At 35.1% G+C, this 16,451-nt stretch overlaps 1 protein-coding gene across 5 annotated transcripts in view; it reads right to left on the bottom strand.

Moving 5' to 3' along the window:
* The window catches only part of CNTN1 (contactin 1), a 362,215-nt gene that overhangs the window by 174,056 nt on the left and 171,708 nt on the right, over positions 1-16,451 (bottom strand). For all 5 annotated transcript variants that reach the window (XM_053226130.1, XM_015085046.3, XM_053226129.1 and 2 more), the window contains one exon: positions 130-259. In XM_053226130.1, the coding sequence (XP_053082105.1) occupies positions 130-190 (61 nt within the window). In that variant the 5' untranslated portion in view covers positions 191-259. The remainder of the gene's footprint in view (positions 1-129; positions 260-16,451) is intronic.

Below are 16,451 nucleotides of genomic sequence, written 5' to 3'. Positions count from 1 at the left end.
TTTACTTGTCTGACACAGATGTCAAAAAATATGAATACTAACTTCATGCACCAGATTTAATAAGGTGAATACACACATACTGATTACATTGGCATAATTTATGGAGAATATGCAAAGGATATTTCTTACCTGATAAGCAGGTTGTAAAAGATATTATCACAAGGTGACTGACCAGCAACCACATTTTCATCTTAGGTGCAGAAGTTAGTTTTGATTTTTCAAAAAAGCTTTAGCTTTATGACAGTTGGATAGTAAACACCTACATCCAAAACAGAAGAGAAAGAAAAGAGAAGGAAAGGAAAGAAAAAGATAGGATAAGGGGAAAAAAAGGGAAAGTGAACGTTCATCATTTGAGGTCAACAATATTATCAATTCTATTTTATTTTAGCTTTCTTGTTTATAGAATAAGTTTTAGTTTATTTAAATACATTTGTAAGCACCATGTTGTATGAAATGAGTGCACTTGGTATCAGAGGGTTATCAGCTGCCTCCCAGTCTTAACACTGTACAAACATGAGCAAATCACTCAATTTTAACTATAACCACTGAGCATAACAGTACTTTTCCTATAAATAGCACAGTAGTAAACATTTTGATATTGACCAATTTAATTGAAGATCAAATTTAAGCGAAGGGCTGGTAGGAAGATTCAATTAAAGATATGTCTGTATACGAGCTTTGGAAATTCATAGACATTATACAAAAGTGATATGTTAGGATTACCTGTTTGGTGGCTTGTGGAACATTTTTTGCCAGTAATGCTAATTTCCAAATAGTATGTGGAATGTGTTGATTAATGGAATGTGTTGATTAATAACACACTCATCCATCATCCTCTCCTTTATTATTCATTCAAAAAAAAAGGCAAATTAAAACTTATGTGTCAGCAAGGGAGAATCTAAGTTTTGTGGGGCCAAATCTTTAAAAGTTGGAAAGCTGTATTTAAGAACAAGACAACAAAAATTACTAATGTAAACTAAACCACAGAACTATGCAGTAGTCTAATTAAAATACCTTGCTTTTATAAATTTTGCAAAAACTTAGGATCATGTGAAAACACTGGGGAGGATCCATCCAGGAGGTGCTGGGGATAGCCTGGTGAAGGCTGTATACCACAACTTAAGCTTATTTAGCTTTGTGCCAAATCCATCTCTGTAAGCATATAGATAGAGGAATCAGAAAAGACTTAGTTGACTTGCCCATAAGAAGTTCACAATTCAGTGGGCACACAGATGTGTACAAAAATCAGTGTGATGGAACAGTTGTTTGGACCTAAATGCTATTAAACTTGAAAACACGTTAATTACTTTAATTAAAAGCATCGTAAAATACATCATGGTGAGAATGGATCTGACTGTGGCAGCGAGAGCATCAAGGTGGAGGTATTACACTCTTAGATTTGAGTCATTGGGTGACATCAGAACCCAAGCAATTCTTTCTGCTCTCCTTGAGAGCTCTCTCCTGGAGAGCAACATGGTGCAGGGCACTAAAAAGAGACCCTTCAGTTGGGATACAACAGTAATTTCAACTTCGGAAGATATTAAATCACGTTTTCAAACAATGTATAATAACGTTGGAAACGCTCATGACCTAGAGTTGAATGTAAAGTCTAAATTAAGACAGAGCCTGAAAACAATACTGAAAAGAAAATATCTAATGTTATGATGTTCAATATAGAAATATATTTAAACATTTTCTTAAGTAGAAAAAACCAAAATGGTACTAATTGCTTACATCATAAAGACATGTAAAAAAAAAAACCTATAGGATTCTATTTATTTTTTTCAGTTGTGATGAATTTTAAGATCATATTTAGCACCACCCCCACCCTGATCTGCCAGAATTCTAGCATTTCCAGAGACAGGTAAAAATATTTATTGGTGCTACATGGACTAGGATAAACCCATTTTTCTCTTTTGGTATGTAGATTATTCTGCACTCAAAAATCAATCAAGAATCAATTATTTCAAGAAAAAGTTGAGGTGAATTCTCAACTTTTAGAGAAACATAAAAACACAGAAAATATAGTGGAAATGGGTCAAATTAGCATCAGGAAATGTTTAAAATATACTTGCTTAAGTAAAAATATCAACAGTTAATTTTGAAATACCAGGATCAATTTATAACCAATTTCTTTCTCTTGGATGTAGGTGAGAAAGTGAGAACTACAAGTTTGTATAAATCGTACTTTCTGGACTTTTAATTTTAATTTTATTTCTTTTACTAAGCAGAGAGAAAAAGAGAATATTCCTTCAGGAATCGGGGAAATCAATTAAATGATCTATGGAAAGATTTCTAGCTATTCATTTCTATGATGTACAGTATCATTAGTATTTAAAGATAGACCTAAATGAAATTATTTAAACCTGTACACATTGCTTACATCTTGCAAAGCTTGTCTAAAAAATTTACATTTGAGCATTTTCTTGATCTGCTTGATCAAGATCTTATTTCTTCTCACAGAGTTATGTACACTAATCAGGATGAATTCTCTTCATGAAAAGGAAGGTAGGGGCGTCTGGCTAGCTTAGTTGGTCAAGCATGAGAGTCTTCATCTCAGGGTCATGAGTTCAAGCCCCATGCTGGGCATGGAGCTCACTTTAAAAACAAAAAGAAAAGAAAAGAAAAGAAAAGAAAAGGAAAGGAAAGGAAAGGAAAGGAAAGGAAAGGAAAGGAAAGGAAAGGAAAGGAAAGGAAAGGAAAGGAAAGGAAGGAAAAAAAGAAAAGAAAAGAAAAGAGAGAAGAAAAGAAGAAAGAAAAGGAATGTAGAAAAGGCAAACAGATAAACTATGCCAAAACTGTTGTGTCAATCACTTCTTTTTTTGTAAATATTAACTTAGATAATATACTGCAAAAATCTTACAGATTATAAAGCATTACACTTTAATGTGGTGATGATTATTGTATTTTAACTAGTTCTAATTTACCTATTAATAAACTGTTATGATTTGCAAACTCTTAATAATTCTCACAGATGTTCAACTTTAAGAGCCAGGGATGGTGCAGCAGTTTGGTATTGAGGGTAGAGGAACCAGCACTGACCAGACAGAAAAAGAATCAGGTGAATCGAGGCAAAGAATGAAGAACAATTTCTGTGAAAGTTTTCCTGATGTTTATAATTCAGATGAAGTATGTCAGCGAGATTTTGGTCTATTTATCTCATTAACTTTAAAAGTAGTCTCGGAAAGGAGAGCTGGTCTAAAGGAGGATTAGCTGTGCCCACACAGAGCAAGTGATTTCAGAAAATTGGAGGTAAAATACATAAGAATTTTCTAGGTCTAGAATATCATTTGACATTGCCTTCTTATATAACAACCACACTATGTGGGAAACTATGGCAAGGCAGAGTCAAAACAGAACAAGGGGAATTCAGCCAGATCTTGCTGGAATTTTGGCTCACCCAGTTTTTATGATAAAAATGTATTTTATTTGCCATATAACTAGAATCTCAAAAGAAACATGAATTCAATCTCCGATGTTTCAAAAATTCAGAAAGTCCCCATATAACTTTGGGTGGACATATAAACTGATTAAATTAAATTATGATTTAGGTCCATTAAATTTCTCTCTTTAGAAAGGGATGAATAGGAGCATGTACCCTATGTAATTAGAACTCATCTTATCTCCTGCCACATGTGGATATCGTACTGTCCAGGGAAGTCACCAACTAAAAGCTTTCCTCACTTCCTCTGTCAGAAAATGTTAATCAAAACTTGCTGTAAAACGAAAGCTGATGTCATTAATCAATTTTTAAAACCAGAGTGGGGTTTTCTCAGTTATTCAAAACTGCTACAGTAGGGTCACCTGGGTGGCTCAGATGGTCGTGTCCTATTTCAGCTCAGGTCATGATCTCACGGTTCGTGAGTTTGAGCCCTGCATTGGGCTCTGTGCTGACAGCTCAGCATGTGGAGCCTGCTTTGGATTCTGTGTCTCCCTCTCGGTCTCTGCCCCTCCCCCCATTAATGTTCCGTTTCTCAGAAATGAATAAATGTTTAAAAAAATGAAAAACTGCTAAAGATTTATCTATATGAGTGCCTATGTTCTAACAAAAACACATTACCCTTATTATATTTTCCCAAAATTAATTATGCTAGTAGATTTGGCTATTAGAACTGGGCCATAATTCAAGTCTAATGGTTGAATACGCCAAACATATAAGATTTTGTGGTTGTTTGTTTCTCTTTTAAAAGTTACTACAAGTGCTCAGTTGGTTAAGTGTGCAACTCTTGATTTCGGTTCAGGTCATGGTTTGTGAGTTCAAGCCCTGTATTGGGTGTCTTGGAGTCTGCTTGGGATTCTCTCTCTCACTTTCTGTCTGCCCCTCCCCCACTTACGCACACGCTCGCTCTCTCTCTCTCTCTCTTTCACACTTTCTCTCCCAACAAATAAATTAAAAAATTTTTTTCAGTTAGTGATAAATTACTAATGTACCAAATAATGAATTTCATGATTTTTTGTAATAGAATCTTCATTTTGGCAAAGTTTTCACAAACAGCACATCGGACAAAGAACCTGGGTACCTGTTATGAAAACTTTCCCCATTAATGACAAGGTCTTGTTTTTTTTTTTTTTTTTATTGTGGTAAAATACACATAACTTACGTTAAGTTACACAACCAACACCACCATCTATCACCGTAACTCTTTACGTCTTTCAAGACTGTAACTCTGTACCTATTATACAATCCCCCAAGACCTCCTCCTCTAAGACCCTGACACCCAACAGTCCTCTTGATTTTTTTTACCTCCCCTTTCCCACACCCCAGCATCTGATAGCCTCCATTCTACTCTCTGTTGCTATGAGTTCACCTTTTCTCACCCATTCTTTAGCTTGTAGCTTGCGACAAGTTACTCAAATCTCCAACCCTCGTTTTCCTCATATGTAAAATGGAAAGAATGACTATTTCATAAGACTGTTGTAAGAGTTACATAACATTGTACATGTGAAATATTTACGATGAAAGTGTTTAATAAATAATAACTTATTATTCTACCAGGCCATAGACCCACCAGGTTAGGGAACATGATTCTTATTCATTGTTGCTTTTATAATGCCTGGCACATAGAAGTCTCTCCATACATATTTAATGAATAAATGAAGGAATGAATGGACCATTCCGTAACTATTCCAAAGCACTTGTCATAAACAAAGTGAAATTTAACTTTAATTCCTTAAAATGAGGGTAGGATAATGAAAAATAGTAACAAGGAATGTCTCCTAGGCAAACCATAAGAGACACTTAAATACAGAGAACCAACTGAGGATTGATGGTGGGGGGACGGGGGGGGTAGGAAGGAGGGAAAAACAGTTATGGGCATCAAGGAGAGCATTTGTTGGGATGAGCACTGGGTCTTGTAAGTAAATGATTAATCATGGGAATCTACTCCCGAAGCCAAGATCACACTGTATACACTGTATGTTAGCTAACTTGACGATAAATTATACATATACTAAAAAAAAAAAAAAAAAAAAAAGGAATGTCTCCTATTAGAGCTCTTTTCTCTGTTAGGGATTATTGTTGCTTATAAATAGAGTCTAGAAGAGGGTATTCTAACTAGCAATATTTAAAGCATTTTTAATATGTACTTTATTAAGTGTTGGAAGTCTCTGTCTTCCGATATGAATATGCACATTCTAGTCAGAAGGAAAAGTTTTTCATTATTTTGAGCCTCTCTGGGTCATACCACATTATCTTTTCCTTCACTCCAAAATATTGCCTATTTCCATAGAACAGTGAGTCATCAGCCTGACAACATGTAATTTATTTCATTTAATGAGTTTCTTGCTGTTCAAATATAAGAGCAGCCTTCACATCTTGTTCACACATTTGTTTTCTGCTAGTGATTTGTTCCATTGTGTTACCAGTTATCTTATTATTTGTGACTCTCTGATCACATCCGCTCAGCAGTGCTGCAGAGGAGAGAGGCAGTGAGGATGGGCGCATTTCTGCTAACTCAGAAGAGGCCGCTCTTCTTACTTTGCTCTGGAGGACATACCATTGAGTAATTCACAGCTCGCTCCCCAGCCCCCACAGGCCCAAACGCGTTGCAGCAAATGAAGCGACAGAGGAAGAAAACAAACAACTCTGACAAAGATGTGTCACTTATGGGAGCAGACATTTTACTTCACAAAAGCTGAAAATACATAACGACCAAAAGCAGGAACCAGGGATGCATTCCTGTGCCCGAGGCAGCGCTGTGCACCCGAACTTGCTGGCTTTCAGAGCCCTGTGGCCTCTCTACTCTACTCGGGAGAGGCCTCCCAGCCAGCCCTGCAGATGCAGCATCCCCCAAACCATCACAGATCTCTAGGTGTTTAGTGACTGCTGGAGCCCAGGGAATTCAACTTCTTTTCCACTTCTTTTCTCCAGCATCCTTCACTAAATCTCTTAGTCACATTAAAACAAAAACACATTACAATGAGACAACACAAGGCAGCATGTTTCTCCCTTCCATCCTTTTCCTTCTTTTTTCCTACACTTGTCTTTTCCCTTACCTCTCCCTTTCTATGTTAGACAATGCAAGAGTTCTCCTTTGAGAAATTTGGTCCATATCTAGATATTCATTTTTCTGCCGGACAGACACCATCTAGCTCTTTTGTTTAGTTCTGGCTTAGGCTAACACACATAAGCTATTTAAAAGCTTCAGCGATACATTAGTGGTGAGCATTTGGGCACTAACAATTATTTGAAAATTATTTAGTTTTGCTATAGAATCAAAGAATGTTTCATTAAGGCCAAAACAACTAATATTTCATTGCACTGATGGTTATATAATCATTTACATTGGTACAGAACAAGATCTTAGGAGTATTGATAAATGATACATATAATCAAATGGTCACATCTCTATTTTAGAAAGAAAAAAGAGATTTGTGGGAATATCAGGAGTCTATCCTGATCTATTCTTAACACAGCTCATGAAAGGCCATGTTAAAAAGAATATTTACTTATGGTGCTTGTTGTTCTGCTCTGGTTCAGAAAAACATTTGCTATAAAGTACTATTTCTAGAAAATAGTAAGAGGAAGCTTATTGGAGTTGAACACAGATTAGTCTAGGTGAAAATATACCAATGTCTTCTACTCTACATTTTAATTTTTTTAATGTTTTTATTTATTTTTGAGAGAGAGAGAGCACTCAATCAGGAGAGGGGCAGAGAGAGAGAGGGATACAGACACAGAATCGGAAGCAGGTTCCAGGCTCTGACGCGGGTCTCGAACCACGAGCTGTGAGATCATGACCTGAGCTGAAGTTGGATGCTTAACAGACTGAGCCACCCAGGTGCCCCCCTACTCTACATTTTAAAAGCAGAGGACATTTTATCCTGAAATTTATCATTCTGAAATTCTGCCTCTGCTGTACAAGTCATTTAATCTTCCCAAGGGGTCATCACCCAGTCTGCAAGTGGAAATCCAAGTTCCTTCTTCACAGGATTATTGTGAGTACTAATGTATGATATGTGTGTGTATGCAAGTAAAAGCCCTACAACATAGGTACATAATAAAAGTAAATATTAAAGTGGAGTGAGTTAAATTTCCCAGAAATAAAATTAGTTTTTGATCTTAGAAAAAGGGCTACCCCTTTAGAGAGGGGATATTATATATTTAAATGTTAAGTCCATTAAACATCTTCATATTGCGGCGCATGGGTGGCTCAGTCGGTTAAGCATCTGGCTTTGGCTCAGGTCACGATCTTGCAGTTCGTGAGTTCAAGCCCGTGTTGGGCTCTGTGCTGACAGCTTAGAGCATGGAACCTGCTTCGGATTCTGTGTCTGCCTCTTTCTCTGTCCCTCCACTGCTCACACTCTCTCTCTCTCAAAAATAAATATTAAAAAAAAATCTTCATATCAATATTCTAATTTTCAGATTATGAAATGTAATTTAAACATAGGTAACACATCTCCCTCTAGCTGAATAATTGCATATTTCAGATGTTCTTCTCCAGTCTCACACTGACTTCTTTAAACTCTATCATCAAATTATTATTACCTCAGTTCACTAGTTTTTCTGCAGTCATTAACAATATTTTAGCAGCTTACTGCTATGATCAAATATACTTAGTAAAAGTTTCTGAAGAACTTGCTGCCTAAGCCAAAGAATAACAGCACAGACTAGAGAAAAACACCCCATTTTCTGAAACTGATTATAGACAGTATCCTTTTTCAGAACAGGGCCATACATTGTTCAACTAGTAGGTAGAGCATAATATTCTTTAGATTGCAATCTTCTTAGTCCTTGAAACAGTCCACCACTTGACTGTGTATGAAGTATACGTAAAGACCGAAGTGATACAATATATTTTAAAACATTTCAATAAATATGACATCATCAGATTATGAAGTATGTCTTAGGGGCTGCTGAGGAAAAAAATATCTGAAGGCATTTTGAAGATGTGTCTATTAATTGAGTACTGACAGTATAGCTTGCATTTAACAGAACAATTGACTCCTCACATTTTTAGATTTTATGATTAATTATCCATTTATTTTTAAAATTATGTAAGACATGCAGAGGAATTTAAAAATAGTAGAACCCCTGTTTGTGATATTTATAGCACATATGTTTTCACAGGCAAATTTAAGCTAATGATGTCATATAAGACTAATGATGCAGTCATGCTTATCACTGAGACAATTTCAGGAAACCATCACTTTCAGGTAGTAAACAGAAAGTCCTACATATATTTTGTCCCACATTTTAGGAGCGTGTGCATGTGTGGTTGGGTAGCTCTTGACATTTGAGAAAATGCAGAAGGGTCCTGCTGATTCCAAACTAATCCCCCAACATGACATACTGTCAATTTTGCCCGTTATTTTGCTTGAAATTACAAAAGTGAGATGCTATTGGAAAATGGAGACAGTAATCATGAGCAAATCAGACAACATGGTTTCATAAGTAATTCCATAAATTACCAGTTCAGTCAATGAACAAGGGAGGAGCTATTTCATCAAGAAAGATTTAAAACTCAAACGTATATTTATGAATTCCACTCAACCTCTTTCCTATCAGTGTATCAATATGGATCACTTTGTTATTCAAGGGCAAACACATGTTTTACTCTACTTTGAATACAGTGCTACATTTGGCAAAGAACTGTTACTAAATTTAAAAAAAGAAGAGAGGAATATCAAGTGAGAGGTGAAACACAGCAGGTAGGTTTTAGAACGAGTTAGGAAGGATACTGGGAAGCAGAACTGATTCTTCCTGTGTTATAAAGAATAGTGGAAGCAACTGAATGGAGCCAATGAGTACGAGTGTTGACAGTAACAAGGTCACCTCAGCTACTGGGAACAATAAAGGAGCAATACCAAGGATTGGTGCTAAAAATTTTACTAATCATTAATCTATATATCATCTCCTCTGACACTACCAAATGTCTAAGATTTTGAGAGACGAACAGAGTTATCAAGATCATGTGGATTGCCCAAAGATACACAGAGCCAGCATGTGACTCCTTCTATTCTAGAAAGATTTAAACCCTTTACTCTTTATTGTTTACTTTTTGAAAGGTACTTAGAATTTATCCTAGCTCTAGATTGCAAAAAAAGTTTTTTTGTATATTCATGATCAACATATTTTTCAAAATGCTAAGATGGTACTTCCCAAAACATGGTCTAGGGGCCAGCTACCTTAACAGTATTTGGATGTACTTGTTAATAAAGTAGATTTCTGAAAAACTCCCAAGAATAATTAGAGTCTCTGTGGGAATAACCCAGGTATCTACTTTTTAATCAAGCTTCCCAGGTAATTTGTAGGCATACTACAAAAACTATAGTTCAAAAACTATTGTATTGTAGTAAGTGTATTAAGTGAAAGTCAAAATATTTCCAACACTCACAGACAACAATCAAATGTGTTCTGAATTCATTAGACCACATCTTTAAGCGGTGCACACTAAAAATCAGAAGATAACTAACATTTAACATTCAATAACTCATCTCTTAAAATTACGTCTGCACTGTACTTTGTTTTGTGGCTTTTGGTCTGGGTGAGAATTGAATATCCTGTATGTCTGCATCTGATTTACTTTACCACATCATAATGAATAAGGCATTTTGACATATTGCTTTGACTAATACCTAGAAGTTTTCTTACTATTCAATGAGACTTGTGGGACTATAATAACATGACTGAAATGTACTATTAACTTCTCTTGCAGCCCAACAGCCGTTCAAACTGATCTGAGATGGCTGGACTACGTCAAAGTAATGTGTTTTATGATACCTTCCTTGTGAATCATATCTAACAATCCAAAATAGGATTGAATAAGTCTTTGACAGCAGGAAAAATTCCCATGCCAGCAAGACAGAACTTTCCCTTTTGCTCTCCCACAGACTCGCAAGAGAATGAAACCTGGGAAGAAACCATACCAGATGGAAACATGCACTCAACTTACACTGGGAGTTTTAAAGGCTTCCTGGGCTGTCAGCTCTCCTCTGTATGACTTTATTCCTCTGTAGAGATGGCCATGTCTAATACCAAGGCTTCACTGCTACGGCCACTCTGCTTTCTGAAGCTCCATTTGTAGCCATTCTCCCTAAAACAGCTGCTTCTTGCTCCACAATATCTGTATGTCTTACATGTAAAAGAGCGGGTATTTATACTACCTCACCAACCTCAAGGCTGAGAATAAAGGCTCAAGAATAAAGCCTCAAGGCTCAAGAATAAAATTTCTTACTGTCTTCTGACAAGAGACCCACCCATGATTGAAGAATGAGGCTAATGATCTTGTATCTCCTAATCGCTGCTGTTCAGGTTGAGATACCGTACAGAAGGAAAGAGCAGGATATAACCTTGACATTCTATTTTTCAAATAACAGGGGAGAATCACTAACTGTAGGTCGTTATATCAGTATTTAAACTGAGGAGTGATTCCTACCAAAATAATTTAGGCCCCTATTCCTAGAAACAATAGAAGAGAATTATTTTTAAATGCACTTCAATTCAATTAAACAATACGTATTTAATAAGTATTTATTTTTGAAACACATATAAGAGGGTATATGTGAACATTTGTGCACTTGAATCAGATATCAGTTTTTATTGGGTGCTGTTCAAAGATCAAGAAATTTGTTTTATTTCCTTTGAAGATTATAAAATAATCATATAAACATAGCTGGATGATCCTTTTTAATTATTCATTCCTTCCACACTATTTATGAAGCACCCGTCAGTAGCAACATTTTGTAGCAACAGCAAAAGTATTGGTAAATCAAGGATATACATTCAGTAACAGAGTTTCTAGATGTAAACGCCTCAGCAACAGTTTGTCTCATTCCTTTTACCATACTCCATATTGCTTAACACAAAGCCTTACTCATTAAAGGCACACAATTAACATTGGTTGAATAAGTTTATGGAATAATTACTAAAAGCAAATCATTGGTCTATATTTGACAGGTAGATCCATGGAAGCAGGTGGAAGTGCCAATAGTAAAAGCATACAGAAGGAAAGTAAAGGTTAAAGTCCGAGAACTCTGCAGAGTTTAGTATGGCCAGGGCATACACTCATGGGAGAAATTAGAAAAAAGATAAGTGGGAAGAAAATGGAATCAAATTATGGAGCCTTAAATACCAAATGTTGAACTTTGATTTCACAGGTGGTGAGTGAGTTTCCCTTGCTGAATTGTTCTGCAGGAAAATATCATCATTCTATTTGATCCCAAGTGCTTTGGTTGATGAACACTGTGTTCTTCAGTCTCCTTTTCAGTGTTCCATTCACAGAAGAAATACTGGGGAAGCTCCCTAATTCTCTCCCTATTCTCATGCTCTTTTGTGGAAGTTTCTGATTTATAACAACAATGTAGTCTTGAGCTCTACAAAGAATTTTACTCCTTGTTATTCAAATTTGTATCAAATATTAATTAAATTTTCCATAAGACAAGAGTGGATATATATCCCTCCACTTAAATACAATTTCAGAACAAAGGTATGGCTAATGCAAAGTTTGAAGTCTAAAGGAAAGGGATTCCACAGTTTCTGATAATGCCTTTATTTTCTCTTAACGTAAGGAATTATTTCTTTTTATCAAACTCAAGTCTTATCAAACAACAAGTACTTATTGAGCACCTACTGTATGAAAGGGCCCAGACAAACCTCAGTTAGTATTAGAAGTAGAGGCAAATTTTCAATCTTCAGATACTTAGAGTCTACTTAAGCACACGTATCATAACGATCTCACTGGATCTATCCTTGATCCCGGTTACCAAGAGGAATCCATGCCAGAATTTTATTATTTTAAGGAACATGTATCGAAATATCTGAAGCTCAGTGAATAATACAAAGTTTAATTTGATCTTCAAGAAAGTTAACTATTTTATACTCTGTCTCAAAATTTTTCAGTGGTACACCAACACTTCATACTTCCTTCAATATCTATTGAGTATTTTATGTGTTATACTATACATTATATTAGGTTATAGAAATTATAACACTATAGCATATTTATACTTTATAATCATATTATATATGGTATAATTAGAATTATAAATTTTAGAAATTAAAAGATCAATTAAATAATCCTTAGCTTCATAGTTAATATAACCACACTCCATTATCTCTCAACTTGAAAGGCAGACTCTGTTCTAGAAGCTTATTATTAATATTCATATGAACTCAAATGATACAGTAATTATTATTAACCTCAGTTTATAAATGAGAAAACAATGTCTCTTCTATATTTCAAGACTTAAATCAAGCTTTCTATTTATAGGAAAATCTAACCTCTGGCAAAGTCCTATGAGATCTTCTCCCTTGTCTAAAATCATGGAGCATTTGTTTGACTCACTCATGGATTCCTTATTAGGTTCTTGCTTATCTTCAAATGCCAGGCCACTTCCAATTGAATATAGGGACACTTTATTAGAAGACTAATTTGAAGACAATTTCAAGAACTAAGGGGTGAAAAAATATTTTGGAGAAGTGGTTTCTTAGCCAAAATTTGGTATTTTTGACAGGTCTTGATGGCTTATGAAGATAAATATAGCAGAACATCTGACTATAAAACTGTCTTGGAAAGTCTGTGCATATTGTCACAGCATTTTAGATTTTTATATTATCAAAAGGTAATGAGATTAAAACGCAAGAATGTAGATACAGTGAGAATTCTTTCATATGGCTATTTCATTTGGGCAAATTATTTCAGCAACTGGCAAGCAGGAACACTAATATGTACTTACTTGTGAGAACTATATGAAAAAATGTAAATAAGACACCTATATTACTCTTTCTTAATCTCTAGATTAGAATTTACTGAGTAAAAAGAACATGCCTTATACATATCTTCATATTCCTATTGGGGCCTCAAAACCTTGCACAGTGTGAGATCAATAAATGTGTGTGCATGTGAGTGTATTTGTGTATTTGTATGTGTATTTAATGCCACTGAAGATATGTCATAGAAGAAAACTGATAATTAAAAGAAAAAGCACTACACCTGTGAATGGCTATGTACCTGCCTTCATTTGGAAGTCTTTAAGCACAAGAATCACTACTAAACAGTTAACATTGGTTTGAAGATAATTCCATGCATTTCTACAATTGGGAGGAATTATACAACACCATTTCTCTTCCAAGATCTAATTAATTCTCTAATGCTGTGAGGTTGCCAATACAATTTCCAGTGTAGATATGTAAAGTGAGTAATTTACTTATAATTTATTTAGCAAATGTAGAAACGGTTATATAGGCAATTATATCTGTTTTAAAATATTTAAGGGTCTATCATGTACCCTGTGTTAGGTCCATAGAGATTCAACAGACCCAAGCTCGATGGTCCTCAGACCTGTGAGAAATAAACAGTTTGGAAGTAGAAGGTGAGGGAAAGAGAGAAGCTCAGGGGTGAGTTCTCACCTCTTGACTTGCCCATTGGTGTGGAAGATGCTGCCACTTGGCAAAGGGGAAGTAGGGTTTTGGTGGAGAGTGAGTTGGCCAAAAATTTAGTTTTGAATGTGCTGGGTTTCAGTTTCCCATTATACATCCAAATGGAGGTACCAAGTAAACATTTGAATAAATGAGACCAGAATTTTTGGAGGGGGTTGGGGTTGGGAATAGGTACCTGGAAGTGATCTGCATAGAAATACTATGTGAAGCCCAGTAACAGGTAGAACCTTCAAGTCAATTTGTATTATATAGTGGAAAATTGAAACAAAGATAAAAGAAACAGCAGAAATATAAACCTAAAATGATTTCCCCCCATCATGGTCCTCTCACTAACTAAAAACATAAAATAAGGGAAGAAAGCAGTGACAGCTGTAAATATTGGCAGGAGCCCTGCAGCCCTTTGCTCTATTGCCAGAATTATTTACTTTCTTCGAGTTTCTATGAGTTTAGAAGAAATACTGTTGGCTTTTGCTCAAAATTTCTTGCTGAATTAAAACAGATTTTTAAAAATGCTTCTTGGTGTTTTGAAGATTTAAGGAATTTGAAGATTTAAGGAAGATTTAAGGAATATACCATGACTGTAGTTTCAGTTTTTTAGAATAAACATATTAGAAATTCATAGGTTTCAGAAATTCATCCTCTCTTATTTTTGTGAGCTAGTTTTGAATGCATCAGGCTTATTAAGGTTATTAAAAGACTTTTAGTCCTATTCAAGAAAATATCAGTGGTGAATTCAATATGTCCATATTTATATCTCCAAATCTCAAATTATCATTGATATTTTAAGAAATTTGATTTAGCTGGAAAATTAAACTCCCTACACGACCATACAGAAATGATATAATGATCTCCACAGTTAAGATGAAAAAAGTTAGGCAATTATTTTATTATTATTATTATTAAGCAGTAAACTTTAGGCAAAGGCAATATTTTCACATAAATTATTTAAGCGACATTCATACTTTACTTGTATTTGAGCTATCTCTGAAATCTTTAGTAATAATAATGATAATAATAATAATAACAACAACAACCAGATTATCCCTGCTTAATATTTTTTGGTATTTTAATAAGTATTTTTTCCTCTATCAATAGGTATATTTTGCTTCCAGCTTCATCATGTTTTCGTTTATTCACCCTCGAGTTGTTTTCATTTGTGTTTGTTTCCATTTGCTTAGAATAATGTGTCTTAAATTTCTGGGAATGATTTATATCATTACATACTAAACCTCTCTGACTCTCAGCATTCCAGCAGAAACAAAAGCGCCATGTACTGCCTTTTATATTTCCTTTTAAATACATCATCTAATAAGATGTTGGCAAATTGCCTTATAGTCAAGTCTGGTAAAAAGTTAAAAATTCCAGGTTGCAAATCTCTTGCCCTTGCAGAAGTGGGCTTCTTAAGAAACTAAGAGTATACAGTTATCGGATAAGTTATGTCCCCCAAAACGTTCAGTATTTTTATCAAAGGAAGATATCTTAACTAAATCAGGTATTATTCCTAGTACACATGCAGGAGATTTGTCGATTACTATAGATACACATCCTCAGGTCTTCCTTTAAAATGCCAAGAGTAATGATTGTTTAATTATGGTGGTTCTGTCATCTCCTGTTAGTGTGCCTCCTTGTTTGGGAAGGATTCCATTTTGTTTTTTGCAATTAGTATTTTTATTTGAAAGTCAGTACCTAATGTTTTGCTGATAATGAGAAACTCCCCTGACATATCTGAACATACATATTATTTTATAAAGCTGAAAAACCCCATTGACCACAGCATCTTTAGGGGTATACATAGTGGCATAGATTTTTTAAACCTGATATTAGCTCAACTACACTGTTATGTCCTTCCCACCACTTTCTGCTAATTGCATCTAATCTATACACCTTTCACCTTCAGACATGCCTGATGCAAAGGTGCAACCTCTCAGTGGTAGATCTTTAACTTTATCAGCCAGCTGGCTCCTTGGCTACAACTGAGCTGCATAAAAAGGACACACTTTTGCAATATGGCTATGGTATGGAAGAGTTCAATTTATTGTTTCATTAAACAAGTATTTTAGCACATTTTCATGCAAAGATGAAAAGGTAGAAGACTCAATATTGTCAAGATGTTAGTTCTTCCCAACTTGATCTATAGATTCAATACAATCTCAATCAAAATCCCAGCAAGTTATTTTATGTTATTTTGTGTGTTGAGAACCAATTCTAAAGTTTAGATGGAGAGGTAAAAGACCCAGAATAACCAACACAATATTGAAGGAAAATAACAAAGGCAGAGGACTGACACTGCCTGACTTCAAGACTTACTATAACGCTATAGTAAACAAGACAGTGTGATACTGGTGAAAGAAAAATAGATCAATGGAACAGAATAGAGAGCCCAGAAATAGACCCACATAAATATAGCTAACTGATCTTTGACAAAGGAACAAAGGCAATACAATGGAGAAAAGATCATCTTTTCAACAAATGGAGTTTGAAAAACTGGATATCCACACGCAAAATCTGACTCTGGGCACAGACTTTACACTCTTCACAAAATGGATCACAGACCTAAATGTAAAATGCAAAA

The sequence above is a fragment of the Acinonyx jubatus genome, chromosome B4 (assembly GCF_027475565.1).
Source record: "Acinonyx jubatus isolate Ajub_Pintada_27869175 chromosome B4, VMU_Ajub_asm_v1.0, whole genome shotgun sequence".
NCBI lineage: Eukaryota > Metazoa > Chordata > Mammalia > Carnivora > Felidae > Acinonyx > Acinonyx jubatus.
This window is presented reverse-complemented; position numbering and strand designations above follow the sequence as displayed.